General features: G+C 38.6%; 2 protein-coding genes across 2 annotated transcripts; one reads left to right on the top strand and one right to left on the bottom strand.

The window, feature by feature from the left end:
- The first annotated feature begins 100 nt into the window (after positions 1–100).
- Positions 101–11,902, top strand: LOC134749510 (minor histocompatibility antigen H13). The gene is made up of 7 exons (XM_063684451.1): positions 101–377; positions 4,639–4,820; positions 7,216–7,390; positions 7,730–7,913; positions 8,245–8,554; positions 9,497–11,127; positions 11,261–11,902. The coding sequence occupies exons 1-6, from the start codon at positions 186–188 to the stop codon at positions 9,552–9,554; spliced, it is 1,101 nt and encodes a 366-aa protein (XP_063540521.1). The 5' UTR covers positions 101–185; the 3' UTR covers positions 9,555–11,127; positions 11,261–11,902.
- Positions 11,903–11,926: 24 nt separating this feature from the next.
- LOC134749511 (RNA 3'-terminal phosphate cyclase) lies at positions 11,927–20,949 on the bottom strand. Its single transcript, XM_063684452.1, has 9 exons — positions 20,795–20,949; positions 20,544–20,661; positions 19,895–20,021; positions 19,117–19,302; positions 18,181–18,319; positions 17,256–17,371; positions 14,909–15,056; positions 14,134–14,244; positions 11,927–12,779 (listed from the first exon to the last, which is right to left on the bottom strand). Exons 1-9 carry the CDS (start codon positions 20,834–20,836, stop codon positions 12,693–12,695), a joined length of 1,074 nt encoding a protein of 357 aa, XP_063540522.1. The 5' UTR covers positions 20,837–20,949; the 3' UTR covers positions 11,927–12,692.
- Positions 20,950–21,060: the final 111 nt, after the last annotated feature.

The raw sequence follows: 21,060 nt of genomic DNA, 5'->3' as shown, positions 1-21,060 counted from the left end.
GTTGCCAGTTAATTTATAAGTGAATCGGTTCGAAACCGGTTTTATTGAACGCCCTATGCTCTTTGTCAATAAGGCCAACATTGCCAACCAAACTGTACACTTGTCATTTTCTTGTCAAGCTGGAGGCTGGAGCACCTTCGAGGTCCCAGCTCATAACTTATTTTATTTCAAAGTAATCACACGAAATGGCTGATACGGCGACTGAAATTCCTATAAACATCGAGGAGGGTGTGAGAGAAGCAGTGAAAAATGTTACAGACCGGCCACCATCTAGTATTGAGGGCGTCGCGATTGCCTACTTAAGTTTAGTTATTATGGCTATTTTGCCGATATTTTTCGGGGCATTTCGTTCAGTAAAGTACCTTAAGGAACAAAAGGTGAGTCCAGATAATTATATTGTGTAAAATATAGTGATTTTATGTCACTTTCACTATGTTTATTTAAGGTCCAATCAGGTCACCGCACGTCGGCGGTCCTGGCGCCGTGGCATATGCTGGCTCACGCTTGTTTAAGCGTACTCCGCGTAAATAACCCCAGAACGTCAAGTCTTTTTTAAATATACCTCTGAACCCAAAATACGCACACAAAATTGTATATGAAAAAATTGGTCATTTTTAGAACTTGTATGCTACTATACTATATGCTTCTTTATTATACTTGAAAATCTATCTTAACTTTTCTATCAGTTTTGTAATTAATAATTTTCCTCATAAGATGCAATTTTCTTGTTATAGTTTGTTTTTTTTTTAGCATTAGAAATAAGGTAAGCGATCTTGACATGTCTTTTTATTAAAAATCGCATTTGAAAAATAAGTCACAGCAAATATGTTACAAATTATAAATCATTTACCATCTTTTACATTATTTTGTTTTCATAAGTAATATAAACTATTTTTTTAAAACCGTTTTTCATGTTTTTCAAGAAAAAGACACATCAAGATTGTTTACCTTTTTTCTGATGCTAAAAAATGAGCTATAACTATTGTACATAAACTTACTTACTTACATTACATTACAGCTTTGCAAATCTTTTAATTTCCATTTTATTGCACAGTGCATTTTAATAATGTACTTAATGTTTAAATACATTGGTTTTTTTTTAGGGTTCCGTACCCAAAGAGTAAAAACGGGACCCTATTACTAAGACTCCGCTGTTCGTCTGTCACCAGGCTGTATCTCATGAACCGTGATAGCTAGACAGTTAAAATTTTCACAGATGATGTATTTCTGTTGCCTAGTTGTACTTTATTTCTATATGATAAGGTTTCATAGTAAGATAATGTATGTTTCTGACTGTACATAATTGGCTGTAATCGATTTAAATGCCTTATAATCTAATGAGTCCTATGTACTGAATAATTATCTGTACTATAGAGATATCTATGCCTAGATATAGCTTTATCTCCATTATTATGTAATTACTATTCTTGTAGTCATAGCACTGTAAATTTAACTGTTATTGTATGTAAACAGCATCAAGCTTTTAACTTGGCTTCAAAAAATCAAAAAAGGAGGGTCCTATTCAACATTCTATAAAAAAAATACTTTAAACTTCAATCATAATCATTTTATTCATAAAACCAATTTACATGTCAAAAACTTAAAATTAGAATATAGTTAAATTATAAATTTAGATAAAACTTAAAATTAATATCTAACTCAACAATAAATATACAATTAGGTATAACGAAATAAAAAATAAAATCACATTAAATCAAGATCGAAATATTTACTTACCACATTTGTTTCAAATTTATCTTGTTTTAAAGATGTTTACAAGCTTTTATTTCATTTGCCCTGTTAGTATGTATGTATGTTATTTTGTTAGTGGCAGGTCAAATCTTGGAAACTAAATTTGACCCACTCTCCGATTGAGCTGAAATTTTGCATACATATGTAAATCGGATGACAATAACACATGATCTGATAATGAAGACTGGAGGTGGCCATGGGAACTATTGTACTAATTGTGTTTGGGGTTGTTAGAATTGTCTCGGTGAGTATTAGTTGTCTGTGGATTCGTCTGCCAGCTCCCAAATGGCCGAAAGTGCGTCTACCGGGCATTTAAAGGTATATTTAAGCAATCAGTTCCTTCCAATCCCCGGCAGACGCAATTCCGGCCATTTGGGAGCTGGCAGACGAGTGTTTTCCGAATCTACATATAACTTGCTATCAGATGACGTAAATTCCACTTTTTTTCGTACCTACACTTAGTTTTTTTCGTACTACTTCCGGCCATACAAGAACTGTCAGACGAGTGGTCTCTGAAGCTTCATATAAATTCCAATTTGTTGCCACCAGTCTCATCTTTGTATCACAAGTTGTAACCGGAAGTGGTACTTTTTTCGTGCTTTCGGCAAATTCAATTTTTTTTTCCAAACAGCATCACTTTTATGAAGGTGTGCCATGGGGCTTATCCTTGTATCAGATGACATAGTAGATCTACTAGTACTAGTACATAGTAGGTCGCCGTCCGTACTAATATGCCAACAGCTCAAACTGAGCTACTCAATATATCAATTTGGGTTTTTCTATAGTGACTCATGTTTACTCTCGTTATGAGAAGCATCAAGTCCAGATTAGACCCTTTGACCGCCAAAGATGTCAACTGACGCGTGTGGCTACAGCTCAATATCAACCTTCGTGCATTCCCACAAGGTTCACATTAAACTGAAATAAATGCCATACTTATACTAAGAAATCAGTATTCTAGATTTCAGTTTATAATTTATATAGTTCTCCTCGAGAATCTACTTGAAATCAAAATTAAATTAAATCGTCGATCGATGCCTTCTCTAAAAACCTATTTACAACTAACTACCAAGTACTAACTCACAAATATTTATTAGTTATTGTATTTTATAAATTTAATCATTATTTATTTATTCGATTATATATATATGTTTATTTAATATTTTTTGCTCAATACATGATGGTACAATGGCAGATCTAATGCCTTAAGGCATATATGCTCCACTATATATTAAACTAAATACATGCTTGACTTACACCTCTTTATATATATTTTTACATCTTCCCAAACCACTCACTTCCACATCCACTTTCAATTTTTTCCTTGTATATTGTTTCTAATTTGTCCTTATTATTAGTTACTGCCTTTACTGTTCTGAGCTATCTTCTTGCCCTGGGCTCCACGGAAGACCAGCGCTGTAGCATATACCTATATGTTAGAGCATATGCTGAGTGGTGTCCATTTGTAGCCTCTATAGCAGCATCAATATTGTAATTATTGCATGTTAGTATAAGCTACTTGTAATTTTACGTGTTAGTGTATAATATCTTCTTCTTTTTAAATTTGTATGGTGCTGTATGTAGATTTTTACAATAAACGTTTTCTATTCTATTCTATTCTATTCTAAATAAAAACAAATTAATATATTATTTTTTAACAAGCAGAAACGTCTGCGATCGATGCTATTTAGCTTAGAATAAATTTAAAGGTGGAAAAATTACTGCCTTGGGTGAGACTTGAACTCCAGAGGCCGCGAGTTCAAGTCTCACCCAAGGCAGTAATTTTTCCACCTTTAAATTTAAATTAATATATTTTTTGAAAGTAATTTAATTTGTTCTATTACTTCTAATAGTAAGTTTCACGATACACGATATGCGTAGCGTTATTTTACCAATTTGTACGTTGGGATTTCTTAACCTTTTTACTGTTGTTTGCCATATTTCAAAAATGCCTTTGTGGATCACATTAAAATACAACTACTAACGATCAGTCAGTAGATTTCAGTTTGCGTGGTTACTGTAACTACTCCACTGTAACTTAAAAAAAAGTAATCAAAAGCTCTCTACTTTTGTCATCCAGATTCTTTTGCACTTAGCATTTTTTTTTTTTTATCAGCTTACTCACTCCTCTGGCGTAGCGACCCAGTGTGTCTTGGCCTCCAACACGACAGTTCGCCACTGATCCCGGTCCTGTGTCGTTTCTCGCCAGTCTTGGACCTGGAGCTCGCACAGATCAGCGTCCACCACTCCGCCCATCGGTACCTAGGTCGACCGACCGGGCGGCGTGCTGTCGGTTTTCCCTCAAACGCCCTTTTCAGATTTATCAGCTAGCAAATTAAAATCAATTTAACCCTATCGTGCACGGCGCGTCATCGTGAACCTTCTCGGAATGCAGGAAGGTTGATATTTTGTCTAGCTAGACCAGTTTGGCAGAAACGTTAATGCAATTAACCAGTACAAATTGAACTGTAACTGTCCGTGACGGTTTACGGTTCAATTTGTACTGGTTAATAGTTAATTGCAATTAACGTTCGGCCAACACTGAGCTAGACCCTACTCCTGCCAGTGAGTAAAGTTGCCAGAGCTCAACGAGGGTGCGGAGTGTTAGGGTCGGCAACGTGCATGTAACTCTCTGGTGTTGCAGGCGTACATAGGCTACGGAGACTGCTTACCATCAGGCGGGCCGTATGCTTGTTTGCCACCGACGTAGTATTAAAAAGAGCCGCGCACGACAGTTGAGGTATTTTACGGTCAAAGAATTAAGAATTTGTAGCAAGATTCCCAATCGCGACTCTACCAACCTACCAAGCACCCCTCTACCAACTAAGCTACCAAGGCACACCCAAAGCTAACAGTCCCATCATATCCATTGTTCTTCATTCGCAGGAATCAGGCGAGCGCGCGGAGACGATGTCAAACAAGGACGCACTGATGTTCCCTCTGATCGCGTCGTGCGCTCTCTTCGCTCTCTACGTGTTCTTCCAGATCTTCTCCAAGGAGTACATCAATCTGCTCCTCACTGGATACTTCTTCTTCCTTGGAGTGCTGGCTCTGAGCCATCTGTTGAGGTTAGTATTGTATAATAACCGTATTTCCAATGATTGTATCAGTCAGTTACAAAAGCGGCTAAGCGGGCTAGCCAAGATGTCAATAGGGGGTATTACTGCAATGTTCTGCCACCAGAGTGCATCACTAGCCCGTTTAGTAAACCATAGAGTAACTTATACATACTGTGCCTTTTAACAGTTTTTTGACAAGTTTTCAGAGATAATAAAATATGACATTGATGCATCAAGGCAGTTTGCTTACAGAGGACCTACCGGGAAACGCGAATCCGAAAATTCGCTATCTGCCTCTTTATTGCTCGAATATGCAAGAGTGACAGAGATGTTAGATAAAGAAATTTTCTTTGTTCTACGCAGTCTCGCGTAATATTCCCTATTGTTGATGAGATGAAAAGTAAAAATGTATTGGGCCATACATCGTCCAGTGACAAGCAAAACTCGGTAATTGCAAAAAATAATAATCAAAAATCAACCTTCTTTGGTACTCGTACTCATATGCTTCAATAAGACTCTGAACTTATTATGATAGTATATAATTAGTGAGTCTTGGTTATCACCTGATTACATATTATTTAAGTTTCGATGGCGTTATCTGTAGAAAAATTGCCACCTGACTAGGCAGCTAGGTGTCCAAAATCGATCTTTTTAAATTTCTACTGCTGAACAAAAATTCGACATTCTAACTATTCTAAGTGCATTATATACAACACGACATTGATTATAATAAACTGTATTAATGTAAGACAAGATAATCTTTATTGGTACAATACAGGTACACGTCAAATACAATTTTGTACAATAAACATAGAGATGACACAATTACAGAGTATTTCGACAGAAAATATACACAACATTGTAATGTCATCAATTTATAATTAATAGAATATAATAAATTACAAAAAAAAAAAATATATAATTAATTATTATATTATAAAGTCATTGGCAGTTCCATTATTTCATTAACAGTATAAAAGTTTTTTGTGAGCAGCCACACTTCTAGATTCCTTTTAAAGGATGGGTGAGACGGTGCATCTCTTATGGTATCTGGGAGGCGGTTGTATATCGCAGGGCCTATGACGTATACCGACTGCTCTGATCTTGAGTTTGTGAAGCGGTGCAACTAGACGGTCTCGGTGTGAATTACTTCGTAGATTATGTGAGGTCACTATGCCTTTATCTTTAAATTTGTTTATATTTGTGTGGGTAAAGGTCGCGATTTGGAGAATAACTAAGCTTGGTACCAACGTGTATGTTTATAAATAAAAAAATCTGAATCTGAATCATTATCTAAGCACTCACATCACACATAAAACTAGTACCTAGTACCGACCTAATTCTAAACAGGTTCGTTCTTCACTACGTTGTAACTGGGTCATGTAGTTTCTAACTATAAATAAATACTAGAGCAAGAACCGCAAATCTTGTTAAGAAATTATGTCGTCTTTGGTTAAATATGATTGTGTAAGGATCGGTGAAGACAGTCTCTTGCATAACCTAATAACGAGTATGAATTAATTTATTAAGTCGACGGCATTGTTTTTACAAAATAGGCAATTACGTAGATTTGAAAGAATAATACGAGTCAAAAGAATAAAAATATTCATTAATCTGTCCTTATAGGTAAATAAAAAGGAACTTAAAATAGTGTTACAGTATTCCTAAAAATGCGAATTATTATCTTTAAAAGAAACTTTAAAGGGCGCGGTTGTTTTATGCGATAAACGCAACGTTGAACGCGTGTTTCAACGGAATGTAGAGGAAATGACAATTAATGCGCTTTCCGCTGCGTTTACCGCGTATCTAAAATAAAAATAAGGTACTAACAGTGGTATTGCATTGCCAGCATCAAAGATAGATATAACTCCGTAATAGATGGATACATTCTAAGGAAAAAACGTGCCTCGAAAATGACGAAAATTTAATTCTCGATTAGATGTCGCTACAACCTTTGGCCTACTTTCGTATAGAGGGCGTTGACGGTTTCGTTTGTTATTTAACAATTTTAACGCATATCAGTGAAAGAACGTGGGTCAAAATAATAAAAATAATTAATGCAAATAAAAAAAAAACATTTATCCATATTTAAATACATTTTATTGTATTTTTATAAATCTTAATTTTTAGTTTTAAAGTGTGTCGATAGATGGCAGTGAATTTACTTTGGTTACAAAATTTACTATGACAGTACCGCTCTATAATATTATATCCTCTTTGCCAGCATTAATGACCTTTGACAATGATGACAAGGTTATTTTTTATTGATATTAATTCTGATTATATTTAGTGTTATTTGAACAATTTTTGCCTTCAACCTTCTTAATGACAGTACCACAAGTCAACCACTCACCAAACAAATTCACACCCTACACCCCTCTTATTAAGCTTTATTCTCCCACAGCCCAATCATCTCGTTCCTGGTACCCGCCTCGGTACCGAACGTACCTTACCACATCCACTTCACCCGCGGCGAGCGAGACCAGCGGGCTGATATAGTCAACTACAAGTTCACCAGCTATGACGTCATCTGTGTGTGCATCTCGCTGTGTCTGGGAGCCTGGTATCTTTTCAAGAAAGTAAGTACATGCATGTGTAAAAATCGTGTATGTTTTATTCAAAGGCCTGACACTCTTTGATAGAGAAATATAGTCTTATTGCGATTCCTATTAGAGGAAAGAGAAAATAGTGCCATGCTTTGTCCTTATCACCGACCGGGTGGCATCATAGGTAGGCGAAATACCGAAATTTATAAGAGTGAAAGAGAAAAAAATCCTATGCTGCCCAAATTTTATATGAATATTGTTTCTCTTACCCCCGGTCGCTCGGTGGCGCGCGTCTATAACTACTTGTATATACTATGTCTATGGTTTTATTACATTTTTATTAAATCACATAACATTTTCAATTTTTCACAGCATTGGATTGCAAACAACCTCTTCGGCATCGCCTTCGCCATCAACGGAGTAGAGCTGCTCCATCTCAACAATGTTGTCACCGGTTGCATTCTGCTCTGCGGACTGTTCCTGTACGACATCTTTTGGGTGTTCGGGACCAATGTCATGGTCACCGTAGCCAAGTCCTTCGAGGCACCTATTAAACGTAAGTTTGTTATGATCAGCATTACTTTCGTCCACTTCAGGAGTTGCTCCACCTCAACAATGTTGAGACCGGCTGCATTCTGCTCTGTGGACTGTTCCTGTACGACATCTTCTGGGTGTTCGGCACCAATGTCATGGTGGGTTCTAAAAAGTGGGTATGGGCGCTAATGGGTTAAATCGAACCGAGCTGATTCACGCGGCAATTTCCCCGCGAGGCAGATCGTTCTGTGTGAACCTACCTATTCCTCACATATCCTATTCACACTCGGAGAGTGGTACTCGGGAGAACCTTTCCTCCTTTACGACACTAATGTAATATTCTTTGTTTACAGTGGTATTCCCCCAAGACCTGCTAGTGAACGGGCTGAACGCGTCCAACTTCGCCATGCTCGGTCTCGGCGACATAGTGGTCCCGGGCATCTTCATCGCCCTCCTGCTCCGCTTCGACAAGAGCCTCAAGCGCGGCTCGGAGTTCTACTTCCGCGCCACGTTCTCGGCGTACATCCTGGGCTTGTTGGCGACGATCCTGGTGATGCACGTGTTCAAGCACGCCCAGCCCGCGCTGCTGTACCTGGTCCCGGCGTGCTTGGGCACGCCGCTCGCGCTGGCGCTGCTGCGCGGCGATATACATGCGCTGTTCAAGTGAGTTACCTTTGTTAGCGCTTAGAGCTACATTCTCCGCTTAAATACATCCTAGGCTTGCTGTCTCAAACGCGCGTCCGAGTTCTATTTCCGAGCCACCACACACCGGCGTACATCCTGTGCTTGTTGGCGACGATCCTGCTTTACTTGGTGCCGGCGTTGCTGTGCGGCGATATACATGCGATTACCGATTTTTGTTATCGCCAGTGGAATGTGCTCCCTGCCGAGGTTTTCCCGAGGGGCTACAGTATGGGGTTCTTCAAAAAAGGAGTGTACAGGTTTTTAAAGGGTCGGCAACGCGCGTGTAATATCTCCGGTGTTGCAGGCGTCCATAGGCTACGGTAACTGTTTACCATCAGGCGGGCCGTATGCTTGATTGCCACCGACGTGGTATAATAAAAATACAATACAAATATTCTTTATTGCTCCCCAATATCGAAAGAAACATGACATACAAATCAAACATGTAAATTAAACGGGCGGTCTTATGAAGAGCAATCTCTTCCAGATGAGGTCGTCTGATCTCCAAGGTCACTCGGTCGGTTCGCAACACAATTTGGTGGCAAATCATCTTACAACGGTCAGAGACTATCAAGGTCACAGTGGTCAATAGCCTGGTTTCCGACCGTGCAGTAAGCTCTTTATTCTAGTACTTTATGAATCTTTGAATTTTGACATTACCCTAAGGTTTGGGTAATGCCTCTAACTCCTCTTCTAACTCTTGCGTTTGTAACACAAACTAAACTTATAGAAGGTCGGTCGAGTTGAAAGAGTGAAGCTCTTCCTTTCTGTCTGAGCGAAGTACGTATAAAAATACGAAAGTTTGTGCCCTATAATGGTCTTCCCAACCAAAAATTAATTATGTCATCTTCATATTGACCTTAATCTCGTTCAAATAGTTTAAAAAAAAAAACAACATATAATTGTATCTTTTCTCCGCAGCTATGAAGACCAGCCAGCCCTCGTAGAGGAAGATACCAAGGCTAAGAAGACTGAGTAAGAAGCACAAACCATGACGCAAGCGCACAGCCAGTACCAGGCCTCATACAAGCTCACAGTAGCATCTGACACAGCCACATACAGAATAGGGTACTTGTGTGCAAAATATTAGCAAAATCAATGCACAAAGTTAAATGCAACTAGCGGATCGGAGTCATAGTCGATCATTGTAATTATAACGTTAACTTTCCAGACTAACATTTGAAAATTAAGCCCATATTACTTGGCTGACAGCCAAGATTCCGACAGTCCAAGGTCACTCGGTCGGTTCGCAACACAATTTGGTGGCAAATCATCTTACAACGGTCGGAGACTATCAAGGTCACAGTGGTCTGAAGCCTCGTTGCCGACCGTGTGCTAAGCGCTTTATCCTAGTACTTTATGAATCTTTTAATTTTGTCATTTGTGGTATTGCCACATAAAAAAATATGAAACATGTGACATTATGGTCATGTTAACACATGCTTTTGATTCAAATCATTGACAGCCGAGCTAGCACATGATTGGCGCAACAGTATCTCGCTCGCGACAGATTACCCGTCCCTCTTTAATTAATACAATTAGAAAAAGACGGATTGTGTATGTCGCAGGCGAGATACTGTCGCGCCAATCATGTGCTAGGCCTACAGGTCACATTAAATAGTATGTGAGCGCATATTTTATAACCTAACTACATCTTGTTTGACTGTTGTGATTTATGAAATAAAACTATGAAATCGGATTATATCGCGTATATTGCTGTAAAGGATTCGAAACGTCGGGATGTATTATAAATTCAATATACGCGATATAATCCGATTTCATAGTTTTATTTCATGAGTAACTATCGCGGTAACCGAAGACAATATTTTGTTGTGATTTTTTAATTGGAAACTCGTTCTATGTGAAGACTTGTTAAAAATAGAATTTTGAAATACCTAATATAGGTTTAAGTCTTCCTTAACTCTTCTAAATTGGACCTTAACACACTTAACACGGTATATAATTGAAATGTTTAGGCTTGTATGAAGTTAAAATGGCTACTGTGACATAGTACTGCCTCTCTTAACCTCCTAAGACCCCGCATACAAATGTTTGTACATATTCCAAAATCTATTTTGAACTTTTGTTGAGTAACTAAGGGTTCCAAATTCAAAAACAAACAAAATGCTTCTGGGTCTCAGGAGGACAAGTTATGTATGAATCAATGGCTTTTGGCCACAAATTTGTAAAATATTGCATTTGATGATTTTGATGAAACCGGGTTTAAAACCTGGCCAAAATGTGTGACATTTAGTATAACATAAGCCCGTCCTAAAACGAATTACAGTTTAAAATCGTCTAATGTCTAAGTAAAATTAGCCCATTTGCCGATAATACTGAGTATAAAATTAAAGTCCTGTTACTATTGTAAAGATCACTAACGGCATTTTTTTTTTGCCACACACCAGTGAACGGGCTTTATACATTTAATTTGATACATAAAAGCGCTGTTCTGTAACTGAAAACTTCAAAATTGACAGCGATACGGGATTTGCCCAATAGTGGGACGAGGCTGGTCATCTTCCGCATAATATCTTCCATTGGGAGCATATGTTACAGTCTGACAAAAAATAGTAGAAATTCAAAAGTGGCAACACTGTAATGTCGTCCCTTTCAAATCAGACTAAGAAAAACGGGACGACACTACAGTGTTGCCACTTTTTAATTTCTACTCTTTTTTGCCAGACTGTAAGGCTAAGGAAATATAGCCCTCGCTATATGCATAACTTACTTATAGGTTGTAATAAATATAACTTGGCGTTTCCCTGCTGTGTACACTTTTCTATTATCCTTGATTTATAAGCTGTTTATATACGTCTTATTAATATCAAATAGTTTTATCTCTTTCTTTATGTTAGGTGTAAAGAAGAGACAAAACATGGGTTAATAACGACTTCTTTGTTATCGAAATTTGATATTTTTTTCGTGTTGTTTACATGTGCAAATGCAATTAGATTTATAAGTTTATTTTTGTTACGAATCTAGTTTTCAAATGATAATATATATTATTTTTGTATTTTGTGAGTTACCAATAGTCACAATCTTATGTTTCTTTTGAAATGTATTCTTCGCACTGGCAACCCTGAGGGTGCGTTTTCGAGAAAAAAAAACACGCGGCGAATCAATGCTGCCAACATTCCGGGAAGTTTCGTTTAACGCACGACTAGCATAATGTATAGTTTGACTGTAAGGACGTACTTACACAGTATATAATATGATAAATGTGAATATTTTTGGCCTTTTTATGGACTATAAAAATTTCAAATGGATGTAAGCGTGAGGTGACGGATCGCCGAATGATGAAATGTAATAAAATACGTCAATATATTTTATGCTTTTTATTTTACTTTATACATTTGTAGGTTTGTATTTTGTCATTAACCCTATTCCAAGCCGGATTAATGTACAAGGTTTTCCCAAAAAATCCAAACATATTCCAATCCAGCTTTGATGATTCATTTGAAGACAAGTTATATGTCCCGAAACTGCAATCTAATTTGAACCTTAAATCGGAATGCTAAAGTTTAAATTATATCGGCGCGTATGTGGTCGATAAATGCCTGGAAAAGGGTTAAATATAGAGAAGGGCCATAAGCAAGACACTAGTAATAAATACATTTTCTGGCAGTGACCGATATTTCTATCGGCGAAACCCATACATTTTTTATATATCAAGCTCGGCCGAATTTCACCTTCCCATACAAACGCGAGTATCGTTCCCATTTTAAAACTACGTGTTGGATTGTAACGAAACTTTGCATATATAATGACATGAGGTGAGGTCTGTAATTAGTTTATATAGCTCCAGTTTATAAAAGAAACGAAATAGAGCAAAAACAAGTTTTGTATGAAAAACTTAAATTCGTTGTATTTTTTTACTATGGTATCTGAAGCTACATAAACTAATTACAGACATAGATATACCTTATATTATTGTAGGTACAAAGTTTTAGAGCAATCTAGCTAGTCGTTTTAAAATGAGAGCGTAACTACGCTTGTATCGAGAACCGAGCTTGGGGACTCTTAAGATATACTTATGAATATAAATAGTCGAAAACTTCAAATCACACTTGCTGGTTAAAAATTTAATATTAGAAACCTAGTTTAAAATATTTATTTACGTAGGCAAATTGTTGTTAATAAGCCCTAGACCCGTACACTCGATCGTGTTGTAGCTGCCATTGGGGTGTATTTCGAACTTCACCTGAAACAAGTCAATAATAACAGTTTAAAAACTAAAGACCTTCGCTTCACTAGGTCGATTAAAAGTTCACCCCTTTTTGTTTTAATTTAATCCTTTGAACACCACGCCTATTATATACAACGCGCTATTGTAAACCTTAAGGACACTTCTGTTAGGAGAGAAGTGTGTTTAACATTAAGTTATCAAACAGAGTTAGAAACACAGAGATTAGAAGAAGAACAAAATTTATAGATGCGGCGATACATATACTGAAATAAAAATACAATTGGGTAGGGCACATAGCGAGGATGAAAAATAACAGATGGACAAAAACAGTAACAAATTGGAATCCAAAGTTTGGTAAGAGAAAAAAAGGCAAACCAAAAACAAGATGGGAAAAAGACCTAATAGAAACAATAGGAAAGAAATGGCAACAGACAGACAAAAATGGAAAAAAATGTTGGACAAATACTTAAATATAATAGAAAAAGGCGATTCGGAAGAGGCCTAGGTCAAAAAGACCTTACGAATATGCATATGGAAGAAACATACAATAAATATTAATAATTGTTACATAAAATATCAACATTTCGTATAATAAAGGCTTTAATAATAATAATAATTGTAAACCTTATCGGAATGCGCGAAGGTTGATATTACATTGCGGTCAAAGAGTTAATAACTAATCAGGTCACAAGTTATTTCGGCACAGAATAAGTAATAGTATTATCATACAGAACGGCCACGCACCGCCCCGCCCTGACTTGAATGCCCTCGCCACGCGACAGCAGATTGACGGCCGTTTGCCGGCCGCTCAGTACTGTTTTTAAGTAACTTACACACACTATGACGCGTGTACAGACGTGCCGTTCACACATAGACACGCAAGTGATTTTTGATGTATAGCGTGTCCGCCCTGTGACGGAACTACGTTTGTATGGAGAACCGACCTTGCCGGGGACCCTTAACTTGTCCAACTAGTTAAGAGTAATCTGAGTAATACCAAAGATAGATATAACTCCGTAATAGATGGATACAGTCTAAGGAAAAAACGTGCCTCGAAAATCAAGAAAATTTGATTCTCGATCAGAGGGCGCTACTAGCTTTGACCAACTGTCGTATAGATGGCGTTGACGGTTTCGTTTGTTATTTAACAATTTAAACGCATATCAGTGAAAGAACATGGGTCAAAATCATAAAAGTAATTAATGCAAATAAAAAAAAACATTTATCCATATTTAAATAAATTTTATCGTATTTTTATAAATATTTATTTTTAGTTTTAAAGTGTGTCGACAGATGGCAGTGAATTTACTGGGGTTACAAAATTTACTATGACAGTACCGCTCTAGTATAAGTTACTCTATGGTAATACCTTAGCCATCATCTCTGCGATGTGTATGGCGGTCTTGGTGTGCAGTGTGACCTCTCCCACCGTCACCGTCGACTTGCCTTCTGCCAGTGCCATGAACAGAATCACTTGGTCCTGGAATAAAACAATGTTTACAGATTTAGTTCCAAGCTCCTCGACTTCTAAACAAGACAGCAAGTGTATCTAGGGGGCGTTCTCGTCGGGGGGGGGGGGGGGGGGGGTATTGTAAAACGTTACGATGCGTTTCAGGGGGTGGGAGGGGGGGGGGGCTGGAACAAGGCGTCACGTAATGTTTTAACCACACTTATTTCCCGGAGGGGTAGGCAGAGACCACGGATTTCCACTTGCTATATACGATCCTGACATACCTCTTTCGCTTCCTTCACTTTCATAATATTCCTCGTACACGATCGCTCGTTTCTTTTATGATTATACTTTGCTGCATATAATTGTGACTTTTAGGTAAAAATGGTCACTTGGGTGTTACGTAACATTTACGTAGGAGGAGGGGGATACACGAAAACGTTACGGCGCATTACACGGGGCGGGGGGGGGGGGGAGGGGGGGTCAAAAATCTTCGAAAATTGCGTTACGTAATATTTGAACGCTCCCCTATATGTCGGCGGCCGATCGTAAAACCAGGTAGATCGTGATTTCTTTTTTCGCGATTTCGGGGTTGGGCCCATAGTAAAAGTTGCTCAGTATAAGCCCAAAACCTCCCTGGCAACGGGAATGCACTTATTTTTTAGCCACCCTGTATATAACCTGGCACAGTTACCTGGCAGTGTCGGTCGAGACAAGCGCCTGCGTCGAGGTCCTTGTTGAGATCGTTGGCCGCGTCGGCGCCCGCCTGCCGCGGGTCGGTGCCCCTTTTTCCGAGCGCGTCACTCCCCAACACGTGGCCCGTAGATGTGGTGCAGGTTAAACTAGATTAAAAATAACAGTCATTTATCTATATCAAACTTTATTGCACAAAAAAAACGGCCTCATGTCATTATCTACCAGTCAACCGACCATGGGCTCGTTTATCAAAAGCTTGTAGCTTGTAATACAAGTGGAAGTCCCTTTCTAACAAAAGCTGTCAAAAAGGGACTTCCACTTGTATTACAAGCTACAAGCTTTTGATAAACGGGCCCCGTAGCGGAAAAATGTCAAGGGTGCAGTAAGAAGCGTGTGGAATAGTAGGACAATTAGTTAACAAGATTACAATGACAGGGGCGCATTTTATAAAGCTAAATCCCCCCCTCCCCCCCCCTCCCCCCACACTAAGGATGTTGCGAATATTCGCATCCGCATCCGCAACCGCGGAACTTCCGCATTATTTTCAACATCCGCATCCGCATAAAATCGATGCGGAGCTTAATGCGGATGCGGATGTGGAACAGGTAGGTACAGGAACGTCTTAGCGGCGGCGTAAGTGCTAGGTAATTTCGTCATTAGCCAATAGGAATCTCGTTTCGTTTTTGTGATTCGTCGATCGTAGCCTATGACGGACAGCGACAAGAAGTGAAAAGTTTGTTTTATTTGGACTTTAGTATAGTAAAACGATTGTGGGGCTCCTATATTTTTGTTCAAATACTAAGTTTGTTTTTTTTTTTAAATAAAAATTACTAAAGTACTTACTGTATACTTGACATTTTTTATGTGCCTAATCTCGACATCCGCATCCGCGTCCGCGGATGTGAGCCTTTAAAAATCCGCATCCGCGTCCGCGAATGTCAAAAAATCGGCATCCGCAACATCCCTGCCCCACACACACTTGGTCAAGTGCGTGTGGAACGCAGTGATGATCGCACTTGTCTACGTGATAGTGATAATGTCTTGTCCTTCAGACGCGTGGTTAAAAAACTGACTGAATAACGCAATATATAGGTAGTAGTAGGCAAGGCTCGGAACCGGTTTTTTTTTTTCAAAACCTCGAAATAGCCCAACATTTTAAATTATTTTTTAATACAGTTGCTCAAAAAGTGGTACTTTTTGTGGCTGCGTAGCGTGCGAGAAGCTCAATTTCTCGAACTAGTGCTTTTTACTTTTTAGTTCCAAACTATAGTTTCGAAACGCAGTTTTTATGTAATTTAGCTTGAGCAGGTACTGGGGCCTCACTCGTTACTCCTCGGTGTCGTTGAGCAACCCGCGCCGGGCCCGCGGCGGCCGCGGCCGGGGCGCGCACGAGTATGAAGGTATCGCGGGCTGCGGCAGCTCAACTATCAAGGGCTGTATACGTACTTTTGGTTTTGGTTTGGTTTGGTGGTATGATTCTACTAATGATATATTAATTTATTATTTTTTCGCAATTGTATTAAAAAACGTCGTTTACAACACGTGTGAAATGTCTTTTCACACTAGTTGTAAAATGTACTATTATTCTCTTTACGTTGGACTGAATCATGTACTTAGGTAACAACTTCGTATTATTAGATTGTCCCATTAAAAATTAAATAATAAACCAAATGTTGTTTGTATATTTTTTATCAGTTTTTTTGTGTAATTTGACATTTAGATACATCTCTAACAAAGTATCTAATATTTTATTGATTCCATATTTGCAAAGATAGATATAACTCCGTAATAGATGTTTACAGTCTAAGGAAAAAACGTGCCTCGAAAATCAAGAAAATTTGATTCTCGTTCAGAGGGCGCCACTAGTTTTGGCCCACTGTCGTATAGATGGCGTTGACTGTTTCGTTTGTTATTTAACAATTTTAACGCATATCAGTGAAAGAACATGGGTCAAAATCATAAAAATAATTAATGCAAATAAAAAAAATCATTTATCCATATTTAAATAATTTTATCGTATTTTTATAAATATTTATTTTTAGTTTTAAAGTGTGTCGACAGATGGCAGTGAATTTACTGGGGTTACAAAATTTACTATGACAGTAACACTCTAGTTTAAGTTACTCTATGATATTTGTAATTGTTTTTTGAAATTTTTGGTTAATTTTATTGCTTGTAAAAATTGATATGCAAAGTGCCCGTGTGGCCTATTTGCTGAAAATTTATATAGTTTATGTATTTGCTGAATAGTTTGATGTTTGAAAGAACGAAATAATACCGGTATTTTTTGTATGAAGAAAAAACCGGTTCCGAGCCTTGGTAGTAGGTATCGTAAATGTACTTACAGCATACCATTGCAGTTGCCGATGGCAATACGACCGTCCTCCTTGTAACAGTTGATGGTGGTTTCGGCCACAGATCGTAGCACTTGCTTCGCGCCTTCCGCCATTTGGTGCGCCATCTGTCGCCGACAAATGCACACGTTTATAAAACATGTATTTGTCTGATGCTTGTAATGGCTGTTGTTCTAATTCCTAAATATACTAGCCGGGTCCACACAGAGCGAGCATACGCGCGAGGCAATTTCCTCGCGCACTAAACGGCCAGTGTAGACGTGCCTCGGCCGAGGCGGCGCGCGCGAGGCACGTCTAAAAATGTCGATACAACACGCGTGCCTCGGCCGAGGCACGTCTGCACTGGCCGTTTTGTGCGCGAGGAAATTGCCTCGCGCGTATGCTCGCTCTGTGTGGACCCGGCCATAGAGGTATCATCGTACACACTGATAATTCGTGAACCTTTAGGGCATTACCATTAGGAAGCCTATCTAAGAGACGTCATTATAGAAAATGTCAATTGAAGTTAAATAAAAATAATGTATCGAAATGATCACGTGACTTATCGTTCGCATCTGTAATCCTGATACATTTTTGATTATCGATTGGAGCTTGTCGGTAAATTATTGTTATCATGGTTATGGTCCAAGCTAGTTAACACTTAGGCATAAAGGCGTCAGAAATTATGCAAAGTTGAACCCTATCGTCTTAAAACAAAGTTCAAAATCATGTGGGAAATATATTCTGGTACAACCACAGACATATACCTCCTATAGGGTATATGTAAAAGTGCCTAAATTTCTACTTCGGTAAGTTTTTGAGGTTAATGTTTTAGGGAGTCTGTGAAATTGTGAGAGATGAGAGGCACCACATTGACGATTGTAATTTGATCGTAATTTTTTGTAGCAGTAGCTGTATGCGTTCATATTAAACTCACACTGATCGGCAGCACCCCAGCCACGAAACTGGACCCTGTAATCCTGTGCACTGAGCCCGGGTCCGTCAACGTGACGCCACGAAAATTTCGCACCGGATTAACGTTCACGGTCACCTGACCGCCGCCTTTTGGGAAATAACTGGAAACAATAATTTAAATTTATTAGTTTTTGAATGAACTTTAAAAAAACAAAATACGTTGCTTTGAATTATTTAACTGTTTAAAGAAAAATATCCCAAGTTTTTTACATCCATAAACGCGTTGGAATATGCCTAACCAAAGAATAAGGCCGCATATAACGTATGCTAGCAACGGCGGGCACCGGTGCGGTCGTCCAGGTTCATTTAATTCTATACATTTGATCTATTTACTTGAAGGAATACTTAAATGGTTTTTTGAAACAGCCAGGTAATGTAAATACTTTTATGGGACATAATTTCGCAAAAACTTTAAACTGCTTCCTCAGTTTACTCTAATTCTAAATATCACTGTAGTGAGCAAGTGTAAAGAAACTTCTTAACTTAATGAAATGTTGAATTCAGAAATATATAACAGATACTGACGATAATACAAAATATATCACATCCTTATTTCTATGGTAACAAATATGTGTAAAGCCGTGTCTCGATATCGCGCGGTAGCCGCGCGCAATAGATACCGGGATGAGAGTTGGCTCGCGCGGCAGCTCGGTATCCATTGCGCGCGGCTACCGCGCGAGCCAATGTTCGATAGTTTGCCGCGCGATATCGAGACACGCCTTTACAATATATTTGGCCGCCTAGTCATCATTCTCTATCAGATAGGACTCTGACCATAAGGGCCCTCCACACTCGTGCGCGAATCGCGCCGCGAGTTCGCTAATCAGCGAAATCGACTCGCGTTCGCAGCTTCGCGCCGCGATTCGCGCACGAGTGTGGAGGGGGCTATACAACTTACCCTCTCCTATGAATTGTTAAGCCAAAATCTGCACCGAACTGCCTCAAGGCATGCCTGAACACTTTATCCATGTAGTCAATCTGCGGTGCCATGTCCGCATTGGTACCTCCCCGGAAATCAAATGTGACGGGGCCATCAGCCATCAGTGCACAAGGTAGTGCCACTTGAAGGAGTAGACTGATTGAGCTACAACAAGATAATGTTGTTTAAAACTAACAACATGAATCTGACATGTTCACATAGTGTCCAAAGCCTCATTAGCCGGGTCCACGTAGTGCGAGCAACGCGCGAGGCAATTTCCTTGCGCACAAAACGGCCAGTGTAGACGTGCCTCGGCCGAGGAGCGCGTGTAGTATCTACATTTTTAGACGTGCCTCGCGCGCGCCGCCTCGGCCGAGGCACGTCTACACTGGCCGTTTTTTGCGCGAGGAAATTGCCTCGCGCGTATGCTCGCTATGTGTGGACCCTGCTATTAAACCAGATTAAAAAATATATATAACAGTGACGCAGTGACCCTAATATATTATTGCCCTTCATCAGAAATTTTGCAATGCAACTATGCAATTTTGTGCCCCCCTAGTGTTTTATGAACCATTGAAAAACATATTATAATCTCAAAGTTGTGACCATAAATTAAATGTGTTAAATTTAGAAAGGAATATGCGGTCAAAAGGATGGTAAATGATATAAATAATATGTTAATAGCTAGGTAAACTACTAATGAACTATTTGTGATATTTCTTTTTCTCTATTTTCAGTATTTATTTTTTAAACATACCCAGCTGTGTGAGGATCGGCAAAGTATTGACCACCTCGAATCTTTTTTGGAGCAAATTCTACTTCAGTTGATCCAATTTCTGCTCCTTTTGTCTTGGCTTGACACATTTCAGCAACTAATTGAATTCCTACAAAGAAACAGCACTAATTATTCATAGAAATAATTTATAATTCATTGTAAATAAGGTCTTACAAAGAGCATTTTACTTAGCTAGTGTTCACATGAACCCTGTTAGGGTGTATAGCAATGTACTTGACTAAAACTAAATACTAAACAAATTTTTCAAACTATTTTTTATATGGCATGCACCATGACAAGTCCTGGTAGTGGAAAAATATTAAGAAATTTAAAAATTATTAAAAATATTTTTCATTTTAACTAAGCTACAAAGTAATTGGTTAAATTGAACGTCGACAATAAAATTCCCCAACCCCGCACCCGCCGTCCGTGATTGGCCGTCGCCCGCACCGAGCAATCGGTCGCGGAGAGCTGCAGCTGCAGCCCGCAGTCTGCGTCGGGCCACCAAAGCAAGCGCTCATTGAAAATGCTTTTCCTTATGGAGCGAAACATGTCGAGCAATCATTGACTTTATAAACGTGAGAAATTGATACATATAATCGTCGATATAATTGTAGAAAAAAGAGAATACCTTTGCAATGCTGAGCAGCTAACCCAGGCTTGCTTCTGCCGGCTCGTATCTTTGATATTCTCACTGGAATTCCTAGTATAGCACTTAAAGAAATTGATATTCGTAGTATTTGTCCCCCCTAGAACACATTAAGAAGAATCATGGAGCAGGACTGCAATAACAATGTATCCTATCAGTAAGTAGACAGATGCTTCACATTGCAAAATAAAAAAATTATCGTGCAAGTAAATAAATATTTTTTATAATCTTACCCCTTCCAAGAGGCTACCATCTATATCCATGTACTCAGACATTATTTACCGTATGATTTCTTTCACAAATTAACGTTACGATTAGAGGCGAGAATCACTTTTAGCAAAATATTTTATGAAAACAATAATGATAACCCCTAATCAACACCGGGTTCTGGTACGATTGACAGTATTGACACTGACATTTCATGTGTGTATAGCCAGGATAAAAAAAAAATACATTAAGTATAAAAAGTTAGCTACTTCCGTGGTAGTTTTTTCGATAA

The sequence above is a fragment of the Cydia strobilella genome, chromosome 18, assembly GCF_947568885.1.
Source record: "Cydia strobilella chromosome 18, ilCydStro3.1, whole genome shotgun sequence".
In the NCBI taxonomy this organism is placed as follows: domain Eukaryota; kingdom Metazoa; phylum Arthropoda; class Insecta; order Lepidoptera; family Tortricidae; genus Cydia; species Cydia strobilella.
Note: the sequence above shows the minus strand (reverse complement) of the source record. Positions and strands in the feature narration are given on the sequence as shown.

Coding starts and splice junctions, on each gene's coding strand:
- LOC134749511 (XM_063684452.1), bottom strand. CDS start 20,836: ATGTCTGAGTACATGGATATAGATGGTAGCCTCTTGGAAGGG. Junction 18,320..19,116: donor TTAACAATTCATAGGAGAGG/GTAAGTTGTATA, acceptor TATTGTTTCCAG/TTATTTCCCAAAAGGCGGCG. Junction 14,245..14,908: donor GTCTCGACCGACACTGCCAG/GTAACTGTGCCA, acceptor GTTTTATTCCAG/GACCAAGTGATTCTGTTCAT.
- LOC134749510 (XM_063684451.1), top strand. CDS start 186: ATGGCTGATACGGCGACTGAAATTCCTATAAACATCGAGGAGGGTGTG. Junction 378..4,638: donor AGTACCTTAAGGAACAAAAG/GTGAGTCCAGAT, acceptor CTTCATTCGCAG/GAATCAGGCGAGCGCGCGGA. Junction 7,914..8,244: donor CTTCGAGGCACCTATTAAAC/GTAAGTTTGTTA, acceptor CTTTGTTTACAG/TGGTATTCCCCCAAGACCTG.